The following is a 15,087-nucleotide window of genomic DNA, read 5'->3' on the forward strand; positions in this document are numbered from 1 at the left end:
TTATTTAATATTATTTAATTTTATTTTTTTGAGACAGGGTCTTGCTATGTAGTCCAAGCTGGCCTTAAACTCACAATGTAGCCCAGGCTGGCCTTGGACTCACGGTGATCCTTTTGCCTCAGCCTCCCGAGAGCTGGGATTACAGGTGTGTGCCACCACACCTGGCGTTTACAATTTATTTTGGGAGGTTACATAATTTAGAAGTGAAAAGTCCTTTGCCAGCAAGGTCAGGTAAGACCACTGAGTGTGCCTTGGAGATGCCTGTGCTGTGGGAATGTGGATTTGAGGATTCAGGGGCCAACCACAGCAGGTACCTGAGAGAAGGGACCTTTTAGCTAAGGTTGAGGCAACAAGAGACAGAAGGCAGCAGGCCGCCCAGAGGGAGGGCGTGGCCCGCAGGCCTGGCCAAGGTGGGGTGCTCGGAGAGCCCTTTTGGGAACCTGTGGGGAATACTGTGGAAAGTGTGAACTGTGGACCGGGGGTGGGAATTTTGTAAATTGTGATAAATAGGTCATATTTCTCGGCTTGGGCATCTTATTCTGCACCGTGGTGTGTTCCCAGAGAGGATTAATATAAGGTGCTTAAGCATGGGGAGCCCCTCTCCTGTAGCAGCATTGTAACTCATAAAGGAACACCTCGAATGATGTCTCTGCTCAGCCCCTGGGTGGGCGGGTACCTGAGGTGGGTTCCAGGCAGGGAGCTTTGCACAGGCTCCTGCCAGGTAGCGCTCTGGGTGGGTGATCGCCACACACATAGTCACTCAGGACTGGCATCCGTCCCAGACAGAGGTGAGAGCCAGGCCCAGACTTCTGTGCACCTTTTCAGAAATGACTCGGTACCAACCGTGAAAATGAGCATGTCTGCAGCCCCACGACGATGCTGGACCATGTAGACAGGGGGTTTTCTACCTCTGCAGAGTTGGATGTGTTTCTGGACATCTCCCAAACAGCTGGCGGGTTGCGGCTCCTTCTGAGTTTGCCCTAAGTCAGCCCGAAGGCACAGTGCAAGAAGTGGCCTTGTGTAGGGAAGAGTCCTTGAGTGGTCACTCCTGTACCACTTGGCTCGACCTGCTTTCGGGGAGGAGTGGCCAAGCTGTTTGCCCAGAGGGCATGTTCGCAGTTACTCTGCTCCTCTGGTTTGGAATTCTAGTTCAAGGGCTAGAATAATGCTGGCATAGTTGCTCAGTATTTGAGGGACTCAGTGAATGACACAGGGGAGGTTAAGCTGGCTTCTCACCTGCCTCTGTATAGTTCTCAGCTTTTCTTCCCTTTTCTCTTTTCTGCTTTGCTTTGGAGGATCTGCTGTCCCACGCCATCCTGGAACAGGTGCATGCTCTGCTGTACATTTGGATCCTTGCAGTCACGCTGTGTAGAGCTTGTCCCCAGCAACACCACTGCCCTCCGCCCCCTGCTGCACTGTGTCTCAGAACCAGAGGGGCTGCAAATAGGCCGCCCGCTGGGGTGACCCAGACTAGCGGAGCTTAGCAGGGCTCTTGGGAAATCTCAGCGGTGGAGGGTTGGGAGGGGCAGTGAGGGCCAGGCTATGCCTGGACGGGATGGGCATGGGGTGAAGCAACACCCGCAGGCAGTGCCTTTTCCTGAATTCAGCACAGGTTAGGGGAGGCGAGTCAGGGCAGGCCTAGTCCTCTCATGCCCCAGCAAGGCAGGCAGCGTGGCCTCGGGCCAAGTAGGAGAAAAGGTGGAGGGGAGGGCATGGTCATGAGGGAATGTGGGAGATTAATTTTCAGTCAGTGGAGTTTTGGAGTAGTGAAGATGTGCTGAAAATGTAGGGTCCCGTGCACAGGTGGAATTTAGGACTCTCACCAGTGCAGAAGCTGGGTGCCGGGGGAAGGGGCCTCGGATGAATCAGAAGGCATTTGTGCAGCTGGTGACTTTTGGAAGAAGCAGGTGCAGGAAACAGAGCTGTCCACAGAAACCAGCAGTTTAGTGGGCACTGTAGTGGGAGTTATGGCAGAGCCTTCTGTTGGTGGCTCCTTGCTGTAGCTTTGGGAAGTGTGGCGGGATAACGAAGAGGCAGGCGCCTGGTGTAGGGAGCCTGCGTCAGGGCACAAGGCCTGCCAGCTGGCCCCGAGAGCCCGTCCTTTCTGGGCTGTGTGCTAACAGAGGAGCACAGCAGGGTGTGCCCAGGACTCCAGGGCAGGTGTCAGGAAGGGAGAGTTGGAGCACCCAGGTGCTCCTGGCCTCCTGCCCTTGCCGCAAGGTGTCAGAAGATGGCTCCTCGGGGGAGTCAGACGGGCCTGGCCCTAGTGGAGAAGGACGAGTGTGTGAGGCGCAGAAGTGGAGGGGTGCGTGGGACACCACCTACCTTCTCATCAGGGCTGACCCAAGGCCAAGCGAGGTGAGTGGGGCAGTGAGACCCCTGGGAGAGCTGAGCTGGGGGACACAGGAGCCCAGGCTGCTGAGCAGCAGTCCAGGCTACAGTGAAGGCACAGAGGCCTCAGTGATCTTTTCATGAGGGAGCTGGACCTAGGGCAGAGCTGGACTGAGGGCGGAGCAGGAGGGAAGCCGTGCTGCCCCAGAGGGTTAGGGGCCTCCATTAAATAATAATACTCCTCTTACACAAGTGCAGCCTCTGCCTCCTCCTCATGTGCAAGCTTAGCTGCTGTGTACATGGTGGAAGAAAACAGGCCCCTGTGGCTTGACAGGGACCCAGGCGTTCACTGGACTGTCCCAACTTGGGGGGGCTGGGGAGGCTCTGTGGACAGATGCAGGGGCATCTGTAGGACAAAAGCCAGCTGTGGGAAGACTCAAGAGTGTGGTGGCATTTGTAGGTCCCACACACGCATGCGTGTACACACTCATACACACAGGGTAGCAAGCAGTCCAGGGATACCTGAACGGGGATGGAAAAGACAAATCCCACATTTTGAGGAAGGTGTAGAGTAGTCAGGTCTAATGTTTCAATTTTCATTTAAAAGGAGTTGATGCCACCAGGCATGGTGATACACTTCTATAATCCCAGCACTCGGGAGGCCAAGGCAGGAGGATCGCTGCAAGTTCGAGGCTAGCCTGAGCTACAGAGTGAGTTCAAGGCCAGCCTGAATTGCATAGTGAAACTCTGTCCCCACCACAAGTAAATAAATAAGTAAATGGAGTTGATGCACCCTCCCATGTCAGTATAGAGCATTCATTCTGTTTACTGCAGGAGAGGTTAAAATAAGTGCTGCTCCCGTATATTTGCGACGTCTCATGCTGAAGAACACAGTTGAATTCACGGAGGCTTGTGCCAGCAGCTCTTCTGCTGTTCTTGGATTCATTAGTGACTTGCCGCCTTCCACTGGATACCCTCACCCCGTACACACTGGGTTCTGCATCCCAGCTTGTCTGCCCTGTCCCCTTGAAGATGCCTTCCCTGGTGCGGTCTGTGTGCACATGGAGGCGGCTCTCCTAGGTGGCCCTGGCCTTCCAGCCACCAGCCTGGGCTTTTAAGCCAGTGGTCTGAGGCTGCCGATCTGTTTGCTTGGAGGAAAAGATTTGCTTTCCGTATTTTACAGAGAGCCATCCCAGGGCGCAAGTTGGCTTTCTCTTGGCAGGGATGCACCAGAGCAGGGAACAGGGTGACTGTCATTCACAGTGGCTTTAGATGCTAGTCTGGGAGCCCTCTGCCCTTCCAGGCTTGGGAAGTGGGGGAGGTGGGTGGCTTTATGTAGTTACCTTTCCTGCATTTAAGGAAGTCCCTTAGCTTAGGGACACTGGTGAACCCCTGGCTCAGGGTCAGGAATGAGGGAAGGGCTTGCCCTCCTGCCCCACCCTGAGGGTTACTTTGACACTGCAAAGCCATGATGGCTGTGTCATCAGTCACTGTGGCTGCTGTTCTGGTTGACTTGGGAGTGGCAGAGGCTGCGGAGCTGCGCCCACACCCATAGGGTGAAAGGTAGGAGCTGCAGGTGGCAGGTGGAAGTCCCCACCGGATGAGGGGTGTGGCCTCTGCCCAGGAAGAGGGTAGGAGACCATTAAGGAGGCAGGGGCCAACCTACAGCTTGGTTTTCCCTTTTTGTTGTTTTTACGGTAGATATAATTGGGTGGGTCAAGTGGATGGTGACTGCCCCCTGGTTGTGACCGGTCAGGTGATGCCATGCTGTGGGCTGTGTGGACGGAGGCTGGGGGCCTTGGGTGTAGACGGGTGCCTCTCCACTCATCCTGGCCCCCTTGATTTTATCTTTCTTGTCTCTGGCTGTGTTGATCGGCTCCCTGTGGCTGCCCCTGCAGAGCAGTGGGTGGGCAGATGTGTATGCTTGCCTTGGGGACGCAGGCATCCAGGACCACTTACAGCCAGCCTGGGGGCTTAGCTCCGAGAAGCCTTCTGTCTGTGGCCATTCCACCGAGTGTGCCCCCAAAAGCCTTCTCCACCCATGATGGGTCTAGCACCTCCTGTGGCAGACAGATGCTGAAGCATCCTTAGACACATTGCAAAATGACAAGAGATCTGTGTGTACACATGAGAGACCTGCAGAATGTGACCAGTGGGTCATCCAACATCACAGTTCTTCGAGAACCTCTGACCGATCCTCCCCACACCAAATCCCAGACCCAGTAAAATTGCATTGTAAATATTTCACTATATATTACCAACAAGTAAGAGGTCTTTTAACAAATCACAATATCATATGATATCTAAAAAAGACTTAGCTTGCTTCTTTATTGGGATGAGGTAATGCTTGTTTGGAATGAATCCTTAGTGTGAACGCAGCTCTGTGCTCAGGTTAGGAAGAAAAGAGGAACAGCTTATCCATCCTGCCCCAGGCCTGCTGCAAATCTAGAAAGACTACCCATTGTAGGGCCAGTTAGAATGCTTTATAATTATTCTAAAACTGTCAAAATAAGGAAACCCAGTGGGCGTGGTGGTGCATACCTGTCATCCTTCACTATGGGGAGGCTGAGGCAGGGGGATGTTAAGTTCAAGTCCAACCTGGGCAATTTAGCAAGACTTTGTCTTAAAATAAAAAAGTCTGAGGATGTACCTTAATGGTAGAGGTCTTGTGTAGCATGTGTAAAGCCCAGGACCCCTCTCAAAAAATACCCACAACTCTCTCTTAAATTTAAGTAGTTCTGAAAAGGATATTTTAGTCCTGGAAAGGACACTAAATATTCCCAACCTTGACTCTCTGGAGCTGAGGTTTGGTTTCTGAGCAGACCTAGCATGTGTGCCTCTGCATAGCTGACTGCACACACTGTGTCATCTGCTGCCGTCGATAATCCCCTGATTGTCAGTCGCACTCGTTTCTTTGCCGCTGAGAATGCCATACGCCTCCTGTGCGCTGAGACCTGGGAGGTGTTAGGAGTTAACCCAGGGACTTGCGGGAGTACTGGGGCCCCTCGAGTAGCCTCTTGAGAAACACATTCAGAGCTGTCTGCTTTGATGCCATCCTCAGCACTACATTTTTCTGTAGCAAGCGTGTCAGTCGTCTTGCTGCTTTCAAACATGGGATCTATGTCTTCAAAATGGACCAGGCTATCGGGGTTTGCTAAGTGATAAGTGGGATGCAGTTTTGCCTGTTTGCCCATTTTGAAGTCAGAGCAGAGCTTGAAGGTCCTATGTGACAGTTCCCAGGTGGTCACCCACGCCAGCCTCCCCCTCACTCCTAGAGATGCCACCTGCCTCTGGGCCTCTACCTAAATCTCCTGGTGACATTTCACTTCGCATGTGGGAGTCCAGGCTTGAACCCTCAACTCCCAGCCCCAGCCTGACTCCTGGCCACACCTAGGCTTTTGGTGCCAAACAGAGGGTTCCAGCCAGGGCCCGAGGGTCCATTTCATCGGCTTGCCCAGCCCAGGTGCCTCTGAAATGCCTCGGGGGGGCTGAGGCCACTCTGGCTTCCGGTGCCGCCTGTCAGGGGGCACACCAGTTCCTGTGTGCATTTCGTTGGCTGTCTCTGATGCAATGCAGAAGCCGAGGGAGATTTCCCAGGTCAGCCCACAACAGCACCAGAGGCACAGGCGTTTGTCGTTGGCGCCGAGACCCTGCCTGAAGGTGCGGGGCTGCTGGGGCCGCGCCTGCGGATGCTCGGGCTTCTGTGCCGCCCTCTGATGGGTGGCAGTGAGAAAGGGACTTGTCTCTGCAGTGGTGGTCCCTCCACAGCCACCAGCTCCCTGTACCTGCTGGGAGGGCTTGGGGTGCTGGCTGGGGGGGGGGTGTGGTTTGGGGATGGTCAGGGCACAGGGGCCTGGGGACGCTGGGCTTCCATGGGCTTAGCCTCTGCAACCTTCCCAGCCCTTTAAAGAGAGGGGTATGCAGTTGTCTGCGCATACAGGACAGGAGACGGGTAAGAAGTAGGGGGGACGACAAAATTCCATCTGTTGGTGAAGATGTAAAATCTGTTAAACAAGGAGGAAGAGCTTCTCTGCAGGAGGATCTACAATTCTAGGAGGGATTTTTCTGGGATAATGACCCACTATGTTCTGTTTTCCCGTCTTCTAGATAACCGCTCGAGATGGCAGAAGCTCACCAAGCTGTGGCCTTTCAGTTCACTGTCACTCCAGACGGGATCGACCTCCAGCTGAGCCATGAAGCCCTTAAACAGATCTGTCTCTCAGGCCTTCATTCCTGGAAAAAGAAGTTCATCCGATTCAAGGTTCTCCAATATTTGTCTTTTTTTTTTTTGTTTTTTCTCTGGTACCGGGAACTGAACTCACAACCTTGCGCTTGCCAGGCAGGCGCTTCGCCGCTGAGCTAAATCCCCATCCCCGAACCTTTGTGTTTTTTTTTTTGTTGTTGTTTTTTCTCCGGTACCAGGAACCGAACTCACGACCTTGTGATTGCCAGGCAGGCGCTTTTGCCGCTGAGCTAAATCCCCAGCCCTCCGATATTTGTCTTAATCCCTACAGTGAGCCCTTTGACATATAAGAATGGCTGTCTTGATGCCATGGAGGAGTTAGTGTTTTAGATTAGAAATGGCATGGAATTTGTTTCCATGGTCCCTAAGGATCATGGGCACCTTCAGACATACATTGGCTACCGAGTTCTGGTGAATCCCGAAGGCCTTCACCTTCGAGCACATTGACTCACTGTAAAACAGCATGGAAAGCCGAGGCTCCCAGGGCAAGTGACCTAGTTAGTGAGAGGTCTCATCAAAAGTAGAAGGCATGTCTCTAAACTTCAGCAAGTGTGTTTAGTAACTGTTTAATAACTGGGTGTAGCCCAGTGGTAGATTGAGGATTGAGTCTGGGGAGTGATGAGAGCTACACCCTCCGGCCCAATTTTAGTTTCTTCAAAAAAAAACTCCAGCAGGAATAAATGGGGGTTTGAAAACATTCAAACCAGGTCACTGAGTCAGGAGGCACCAGCCCCAGCCTGCTGTGTGGAGTGTGACTCTTTGGAGTCCCTCTCTGGGGTGGCACAGGAAGGTTGTTGGAAAGGCCCCTGGACTAGAGTAGGTGGTAGCAGATGAATCCTCAGAGCCAACTCCCTGCCCTTGTGTCCTAGGGCTCAGCGGATGGCTTCCTGGTCCCAGGTTACCAGGTGATGTGTTCATCACTGTGGGGGGGGGGGGAGAAGGAGGGCGCCCCCTACAGGATGGAAACTGTTCGACCACAAGACCTTGTTTTGCTGAGAGCTGGCAAGGCTCATAGAATAAACAATATATGGCCACACCTCATAAGGGAACGGTGCTATAACCAGTAGGAGGAGGGGCCTCCAGGCTGCCAGAGCTGCTGCAGGGCTCAGGCCTTGGTGTGGGTTTGTGGCTGGGAGACTTGGTGTCCAGGACACATTTTACTTTTTACTCAATTTCACTAAACTGATTTATTATTAAAAACATTTTCATTTCACAGAGTATACTTAGACATTTGGAAGTCTAATGGGGCGGACATGTAGGAGTGGGAATACGTCTTAAGAGAATTCTGGCAAAGCTTCAATGGCTTTATTGTCAGTTCTTGGTCAAACCAGTCCTGGGGTGACAGGCGTGTGCCACCAGCCCCTTCAAACCAATATCTTATGGAAAGATTCTAGAGAGTTTTTCAGATACCCAGTGGTCCTTAATGTTTTCCTCCTGATTTCAACAGTGATCTATATTTTGCCAGTTTTGTTCCATATACTTTTTTTTTGTCTTCTTGAGACAGGGTCTCACTATGCAGTTCAGGCTGGCCCTAAATTCACTTTGTAGCCTAGGCTGGTCTTGGACTCGCAAAGATCCTCCTACCTCAGCCTCTCAAGTGCTGGGATTACAGGTGTGCACCACCATGCCCGGCCATATACTTCTTTTTTCTTCCCCTGGAGCATTTCCCAGCAAATTCTCACATGGACTGTGGAACCTGTAAACAGGGGCTCCAATTCAGGGACCATGCAGGGCCAGTAATGCAGCCGGGTCTTGGGTGTCCTGGGCAGTAGCAGGTTGGGGGTAGGACTTTCTGGTGGCCCAGGGATACCCTTCAGCAGCAGCTATCGGGAGCTAGTCTAGGTAGAGCTTAGGAGTCTATATGGTAAACTGGTGCCTGGGTGATCCTCATGTCCCGGGGTCACAGTTGGGGAACAGTCATCTCAGGGTATGATTTGTTAAGATGGTGATGAAGGGGGCAAACTGTACATGGTAGAGACCCAGCTGGTGGTGGTGGTGGTTCGGTCCCTGGTCACCTGCCCATGCTTTCACTCCACTGCCTGACATCTGCTAGCTTCGTGTGGCACAGCCAGTGCGGAGGACATGGCTCATGGTCCGCATGTCTTTGTCTAGAATGGCATCATCACCGGCGTGTTCCCGGCCAGTCCTTCCAGCTGGTTCATCGTGGTGGTGGGTGTGATGTCATCCATGTACACCAAGGTGGACCCTTCCTTAGGGATGATCACCAGGATCAGCCGGACCCTTGATGGCACGTGAGTAGTCCTGTCCTCTTGTCTCCAGCTGTCCAGGCACTCGCTTATTTTCCAGCTGCCAATGTTTGTGTGTCTCTTCAAGTACTGTGACTGTCACTGTTCTAGGTTTGCTTTGAAGCTTTTGCTGTCTTTCTCATGCTGGCTTTCCTCCCATTTCCTGGGATGGTGTCAAAGTCCCCTGGGAGTTTGTGAGCCAGATGAGACCTAGGGTGCCCGCCCACCAGGTGTCCCTGTGCCCGCGGCCCAGCAGTGGCAGTGTGTGGAGCTCACAGGGGAGCTGTGTGTGGCCTGCAGGGGATTTCTCCCGGGAGGCTGGTTACCAGTGTAACTACTTCTTTACACTGCACTTCTCCATCCCCGAGTTCTGGTCCCCCTGAACTGACTGCTAAGGATGGAAGGTCTGAGGCCATGTCGGCCCTTAGTTCTCTTCAGAGTGGCTTGGACCCCCTGGGGAGCCCCTAGCACTTCTGTGCCTGCAGTTTTAGGTTTTTCCACATGCAGCACTGGAGAGAGAGAGAGAGGGAGAGAGGGAGAAAAGGAGAAAAGAAGAGAGGGAAAAGAGGAGAAGAGAGGAGAGGCGGGGAGGGGAGGAGAAAAGAAAAACTGGCAAAAGTGTAGTGCAGATTCTACTCACTCATAGCTAATGACTGACTGTGTTTGACTCTGATGACTCAAATGATGGAGCAGACTTAACTGAATCGAATGGATATTCAGCTAAGAGTGGTGGTCCTGACTCCTGGACTTTTTCAGAGGGCCTAGGGGGTCCTCCATGCCCTGGTCCCTAGCAGAACACTTGGGTGTGAAGGAGAGGCCAGCCCGGCAGTGCTGGCTCTGGCTTTATAAGCACCTGCAGGAGATGGAATAAAAATTCCCAGTCATCTTGGTGGAACCGTGCCTGGCCTGGATGCCTGCCGGTTTCCTTGTCTGCCTGAGGATGGGGACTCTATGGCAGGCACTGCTGTCATTTCCATCAGAGTGCAGCTGGCAGGGCCGGTCACTTGGCCCAGCTGTCTCCTTTCTACCTTAGGTCCTGAGAGCATCAGGCTATTCCCTGGGGACAGCGTGCTCCTGTACTTTCACATTTTGCTTTTTTTTTTTTTTTTTTTTTTTTTTATACCGGGGATAAAACCCAGGCCCCTAGCACGAAACTATATTCTCTATTCTTTTTCAGAAATTTTTATTTTCACACAGAATCTTGTTAAATTGCCCAGGCTGGGCCTGAATTTTTGAGACCTAAGGTGCCTCAACTTCTGCCTCAACCTTCTGGGATTATCGGTGTGCGTCACCACTCCCAGCCACGCCTTACATGCTGAGCCGGTTCGGTGTCCTTTTAGATTGCTTTGGGGCCAGACTAAACTTCGTAAATTTTACTTCAAGGCAGGATCTTGCTGAATTCTCTGGGCAGGCCTCAAGCTCCCGCTACAGCCTCCTGAGTTAAAGGCAGACTTGTAATTCACTCTCTAACCTAGGCTGTTGCTGAAAACTGGATTCTCTTCAGACGTGTCAGCTATTTAAAGCCTTTTGTAATCTGGGTCTTTATAAGATTTGTTTCTCTGTCCCTCTGAACCTATTTTGGTAAACTGGGCCATCTGTGGTGCATATTTAGAAAGGTCAGGTTAAGGCTCAGTGTCTTCCAGCCTCGAGGGCCTCTTCTGCTGTCTCCCGGGGAGGAAGGCACTCCGGTATCCTGTGCTGCTGGGTTGTAAGGGGTTGAATTTAGTTTAGTTTTGTTTTTTTCAATATTGGACATAGTACCCAGGGCCTCACACACATGAGACAAGTGCTTTCACACTGAGCTACCCCCACCCTAGTCTTAGGGTGCTGCTGTCAGAGTGGCCACATGTGGGTTCATCACTGCTTCTGTCCATCCCTGCAGCCTCGAAAATAGCGTGTTCTTGTTTTGTTTTATTTTGTTTCATCTTTTTCTTTTTTTCCTGTCTTTTTGAAATGGAGTCTCATTATGCAGGTCAGGCTGGTCTTGAGCTCACTTTGTAGCCCCGGCTGGTCTCAAGCTTGCAATGGTCCTCCTGCCTCAGCCTCCAAGCGCTGGGATTGCAGGTGTGTGCCACCACGCCCAGCTTTGTTTTTTGCTTTGTTTCGTTTGAGACAGGGTCTCACTATGTAGCCCAGGCTGGCCTTGAATTCACTATGATCTGCCTGCCTCAGCCTCCTGAGTGCTGGGATTGCGGGCATATGCCACCACATCCAGTGGGAGCATGTTCTTTTTAAAAGAAAGCTCTCAGCTGTCTAGGTGCCTATGTGTACATATAAAAGCCTTATAGCTGGGCATGTTGGCGCATGCGTATAATCCCAGCACTTGGGAGACTGAGGCAGGTGGATTATAGTGAGTTCTTTTGAGGCCAGCCTGGGTTACATAGTGAACTCAAGGCCAACCTGAATTATACAGCAAGACCTTATCTCTATTTTTTTTTTCTTGGTCTTTTTGAGACAGGGTCTTGCTATGTTCAGACTGGCCGTGAGCTCACTTGGTAGCCTAGGCTGGTCCTGAACTCGCAGCGATCTTCCTGCCTCAGCCTCCCAAGTGCTGGGATGACAGGCGTGTGCCACCATGCCCGGCTAAGACCTTGTCTCTAAATAAATAAATATAAAAAGTCCTGAGCATGTTATTTATTTGTCTGATTTTTGTGAGTTAAATTGTGCTGTGGTATTAAAGTACTTAGAAATATAAAATGTAGATTATACTAAAGATAGCTTCTTCAGTCCCTAAATCCAAGTTCGGGCTTGCAGATTAGATTATCAGGAGAGATCACACTGGTTTAGAGGCTACTGTGGAGCGCTAGAGTTGGCAGATTATAGAAAAATACCAGTTTTGAAGCTAAAGTTATTTTCCTTAAATATAATTTGTTTCCATGCCAGTTAAGTATCATAGGATGTTAAATGGCTAGTTCCTGAGACTGTGTTTGGTTGTTTGTTGTTTTAACCATTTGAAGGACACTGAAATAGTTTTTATTTTTTCAATATTTTGCAGTTTCCAAACAGCTGAAACTAAAAACCAGAAACTAACTGCATTTTTGTCTCATTTTATTCCTTCATAATATTTGATTTTGTTTTTAGTTGTCTTAAACCTATGGTCATATAATTTACAGATTTATACAAGTGATGTATCTATCTCCTTGACTTTAATCCTTTTATTGGGTCAGTGCTCTCTCATTTTTACAGATTCATTTTTTACCATAAAGTACCCTACTTCCATTCACAAAGGACAGCATTTCTAATGAGGTAGCTCAGGATGGCCTTGAACTTGTGCTCCTCCTGCTTGGCCTCTTGAGTGCTTCAGTGACTATTTTAGTGTTCATTCATAGTAAGTACTCTTGTCTAGATCGTAAACAAGCTCTTTTGATATAAAGTAGTTCTGGTAATAAATGTGACATCCAGAGGTAGATTTGAGAGGGGAAAACACAGAAAGAGTGAAGGAAATGGCCCAGAATCCCTGTGAGCACCAGGCAGGGTGGTCCCCATCCACCAGGGCCTGGGCATCCTCACAAGCAGATCTCCACCTAACAGTGGCTTGCCGGGACCCTGGAGAAAGCCGAGTATTTTTCCAACAAAAGCATATTGGCTGGTTCACTCTGTTTTTTCTTTTTCTTTTTCAAGACAGGGTGTCACTGTATAGCTCAGGCTGGCCTCGCACTGCTCCTGCCTCTGCCTCCCAAGTGCTGGGATTATAGGCTTGCACCACCACGCCAGGCTCCATTCCTTTTTTTCTAAGAGGTGGTCTTGCTGTATTGCCCAGGCTGGACTCCAGAGATCCTCCTGCCCCAGCATCCTGAGTAACTGGGACTATAAGCAGTACCACTACGTCCGCCCAAAGGCTGCTTCACTTTGAGGCAGGGAAGAGAGTTGCTGTGGGCTTTGGAGAGGGGGATTCCTGAGTGTTCTTTCTGTTGGGGCCAATTCTGATTTGGGATGCGATGGCCTTCCCTCTTTTTGGTCACTCAAAAGCTGCTTTGTCCTGTCGCATGTGGTATCTTGCACGGGTGTTACCCGCGGGCTTCTTCCCATGTTTGCGCTTTTGTAACTCATCTCGATTTGTCCCCCAGCGGCTACATGTCCACCCAGACGAAGGACGTGGTCAGTGGTTTCCTCTTCGGCACAGGCCTGTGGGTGGCGCTCATCTTCACCATGCGCTACTCGCTGAAGGTGCTCCTGTCCTACCACGGCTGGATGTTCGCCGAGCACGGCAAGATGAGCCGCAGCACCAAGATCTGGATGGTAACTGAGCACCACTTGCAGGGGGGATGGTCTCTGGTGTTCAAGGAGGGGTCCTCTGGGGCTGGTTCTCCTTTGACACATGGCAGGTGGCTTGGTCTCGACCTCTGGTTGCTACGAAGACTGGATTCACCTTGGGCTTGGGCCCAAGGGTATTTTCTCTGATGATGTTGGTGAGCTCTGTGACGTTCAGTCTTGCATCTGCTTATCTGTAGCTCAGATTGTTGGTCAGACAAACCCGCTCTCACTCCCCGGGTCTTTGTAGCTTTTATGCGCCCCTTGCATGCGGGCATTTAGTGGCTTCCTTGGCTGACCTGTCTGCTGGGTGGTATGAGGAGTGCCTTCCCGCCCACTCCTTCTGCTTGCTGTGGCCCTGAGCCCGAGGTTCCTAATGGAAAGTGGCAGGCTGTGATGTCCATCCAGTGTTAAATCTTTGCTTTAATGAGCTCACATTTTCTGAAATACTGGCCGTCCAAGGTAAGGATCATCCCCAGGTCTTGAGGCCTGTCCCTTCGGGGCTCGGCCCTGTGTCCCATTTGCTCCTCCCTGCCTGTCCTCACTGCTCTCCCCTGCTCTCGGCTCCGTAAGCTCTTTGGAGCTGGGCATCTCATTAAGAAATAGCAGCTTTGTTAACTTGTAGTTTATGGAGTGGCCTCAGTGATTTTCATGAACCTGGTCCTGGGGAGATTTTCCTTAAAATCCTCTTCCCTCCTGCCCTGGGCTCACTCTTGGTTTTATTAATGTTTGTGAAGCGGTGTGGTAGCTTTGGTGATCTTGTCTGAACCTGAGGTCGGGCCCCTATGCTCAGTGGCCACATGGGTGCCCCAGCTGTGGCCTGGCCTGCTGCCCTAGACCTCCCAGGAATCACCTAGGTGCCACCACAAGAGGGCTCCCCTCTTTCCCAGACCATCTTTGCTATTATCACATGGGTGTTTTCATTTCTGCAGAAGCAGTTGAACACCTAGATGAGCTATTGTTTTCTTGTGGAAAACACTTCAGGGACATTGCCCAGGGTGTCACTTGTCACTGATGTTGAGCTGAGTCCTAGGGCCCCTAGGATTGCATTTGTCCAGTCAGAATAGATGACTCGTTACTGTAGCAGGTCTAGATCAGCCTGCCTGCACCTGGGGAACTGTGCCCGCCACAGGCCTGACCTGACCTGGGGACTGTGTACTCCACAACCAGGCACCTGGCTGGCTTTGAACCAATCCCAAAACAGAGGGCCTCATGCAAAACCCCACAAATGAAGACCCAGTGAGGCAGGAACGTCACAGGCCCCAGAGGTTGTGGCCAGGGAATGAACCAGGGGTAGCAGCGTCTCAGAGCCTCTGTCAGATGCAGCTTTTATATTTTCCTTGGTGCACCTGTCTATGTGTGCGTGTGTGCATGCGTGCATGTGCCAAGGCCCTTGAGTATGGGGGCAGAGAATGGGTCCTCAGAAAAATAAACTGGCAGAGATGATCAGTAAATAGCTGGCAAGTTGGTACAGTGGAGAACTGGCTTTGGGCCTTTAACTTAGCCTCATCTTTGAAACTGACTTTTTTTTTCAGACTATGGTCAAGATCTTTTCAGGTCGGAAACCCATGTTGTACAGCTTCCAGACCTCTCTTCCTCGTCAGCCGGTGCCAGCAGTCAAAGATACCGTGAACAGGGTGAGTGTGTGTCCTCCTCATACTTGGGAATGCCAGGCACCTTTCAGATTAAGTCTGTCCGATTATGACTGTATGTTAATTTTCTGTCATTTGCTCTTTTGTCCTCTTTTTTTTTTTTTAAGACAGTCTCACTGAGTAGTTCAGGCTGACCTCAAACTCACAGCTATTCTCCTGCCTCAGCCTCCCAAGTGCTGGAATTATAGGCATGCGCCACCACGCCTGGCTGTCATTTGCTTTTATTAGCTCTCAGCAGTGTGCCTTGTAGGGTTTTTATGATTTTTTTTAAAGTATCATTGTATTTTGGGGGTTTGTTTGTTTTTTTTAAGATAATCTTGCTCTGTTCAGGCTGACCTTGAACTCACTATGTAGCCTAGGCTGG

General features: G+C 51.1%; 1 protein-coding gene across 2 annotated transcripts in view; it reads left to right on the top strand.

Annotated features, from left to right (window-relative positions):
* Cpt1a (carnitine palmitoyltransferase 1A (liver)) overlaps positions 1–15,087 on the top strand; it is a 53,810-nt gene that overhangs the window by 10,424 nt on the left and 28,299 nt on the right. For both annotated transcript variants that reach the window (XM_005384264.2, XM_005384265.2), the window contains exons 2-5: positions 6,439–6,592; positions 8,687–8,826; positions 12,888–13,059; positions 14,607–14,708. In XM_005384264.2, coding sequence (XP_005384321.1) covers positions 6,452–6,592; positions 8,687–8,826; positions 12,888–13,059; positions 14,607–14,708 — 555 coding nt within the window. In that variant the 5' untranslated portion in view covers positions 6,439–6,451. The remainder of the gene's footprint in view (positions 1–6,438; positions 6,593–8,686; positions 8,827–12,887; positions 13,060–14,606; positions 14,709–15,087) is intronic.

The sequence above is a fragment of the Chinchilla lanigera genome, unplaced genomic scaffold (assembly GCF_000276665.1).
Source record: "Chinchilla lanigera isolate Chin_1 unplaced genomic scaffold, ChiLan1.0 scaffold00021, whole genome shotgun sequence".
Classification (NCBI taxonomy): domain Eukaryota; kingdom Metazoa; phylum Chordata; class Mammalia; order Rodentia; family Chinchillidae; genus Chinchilla; species Chinchilla lanigera.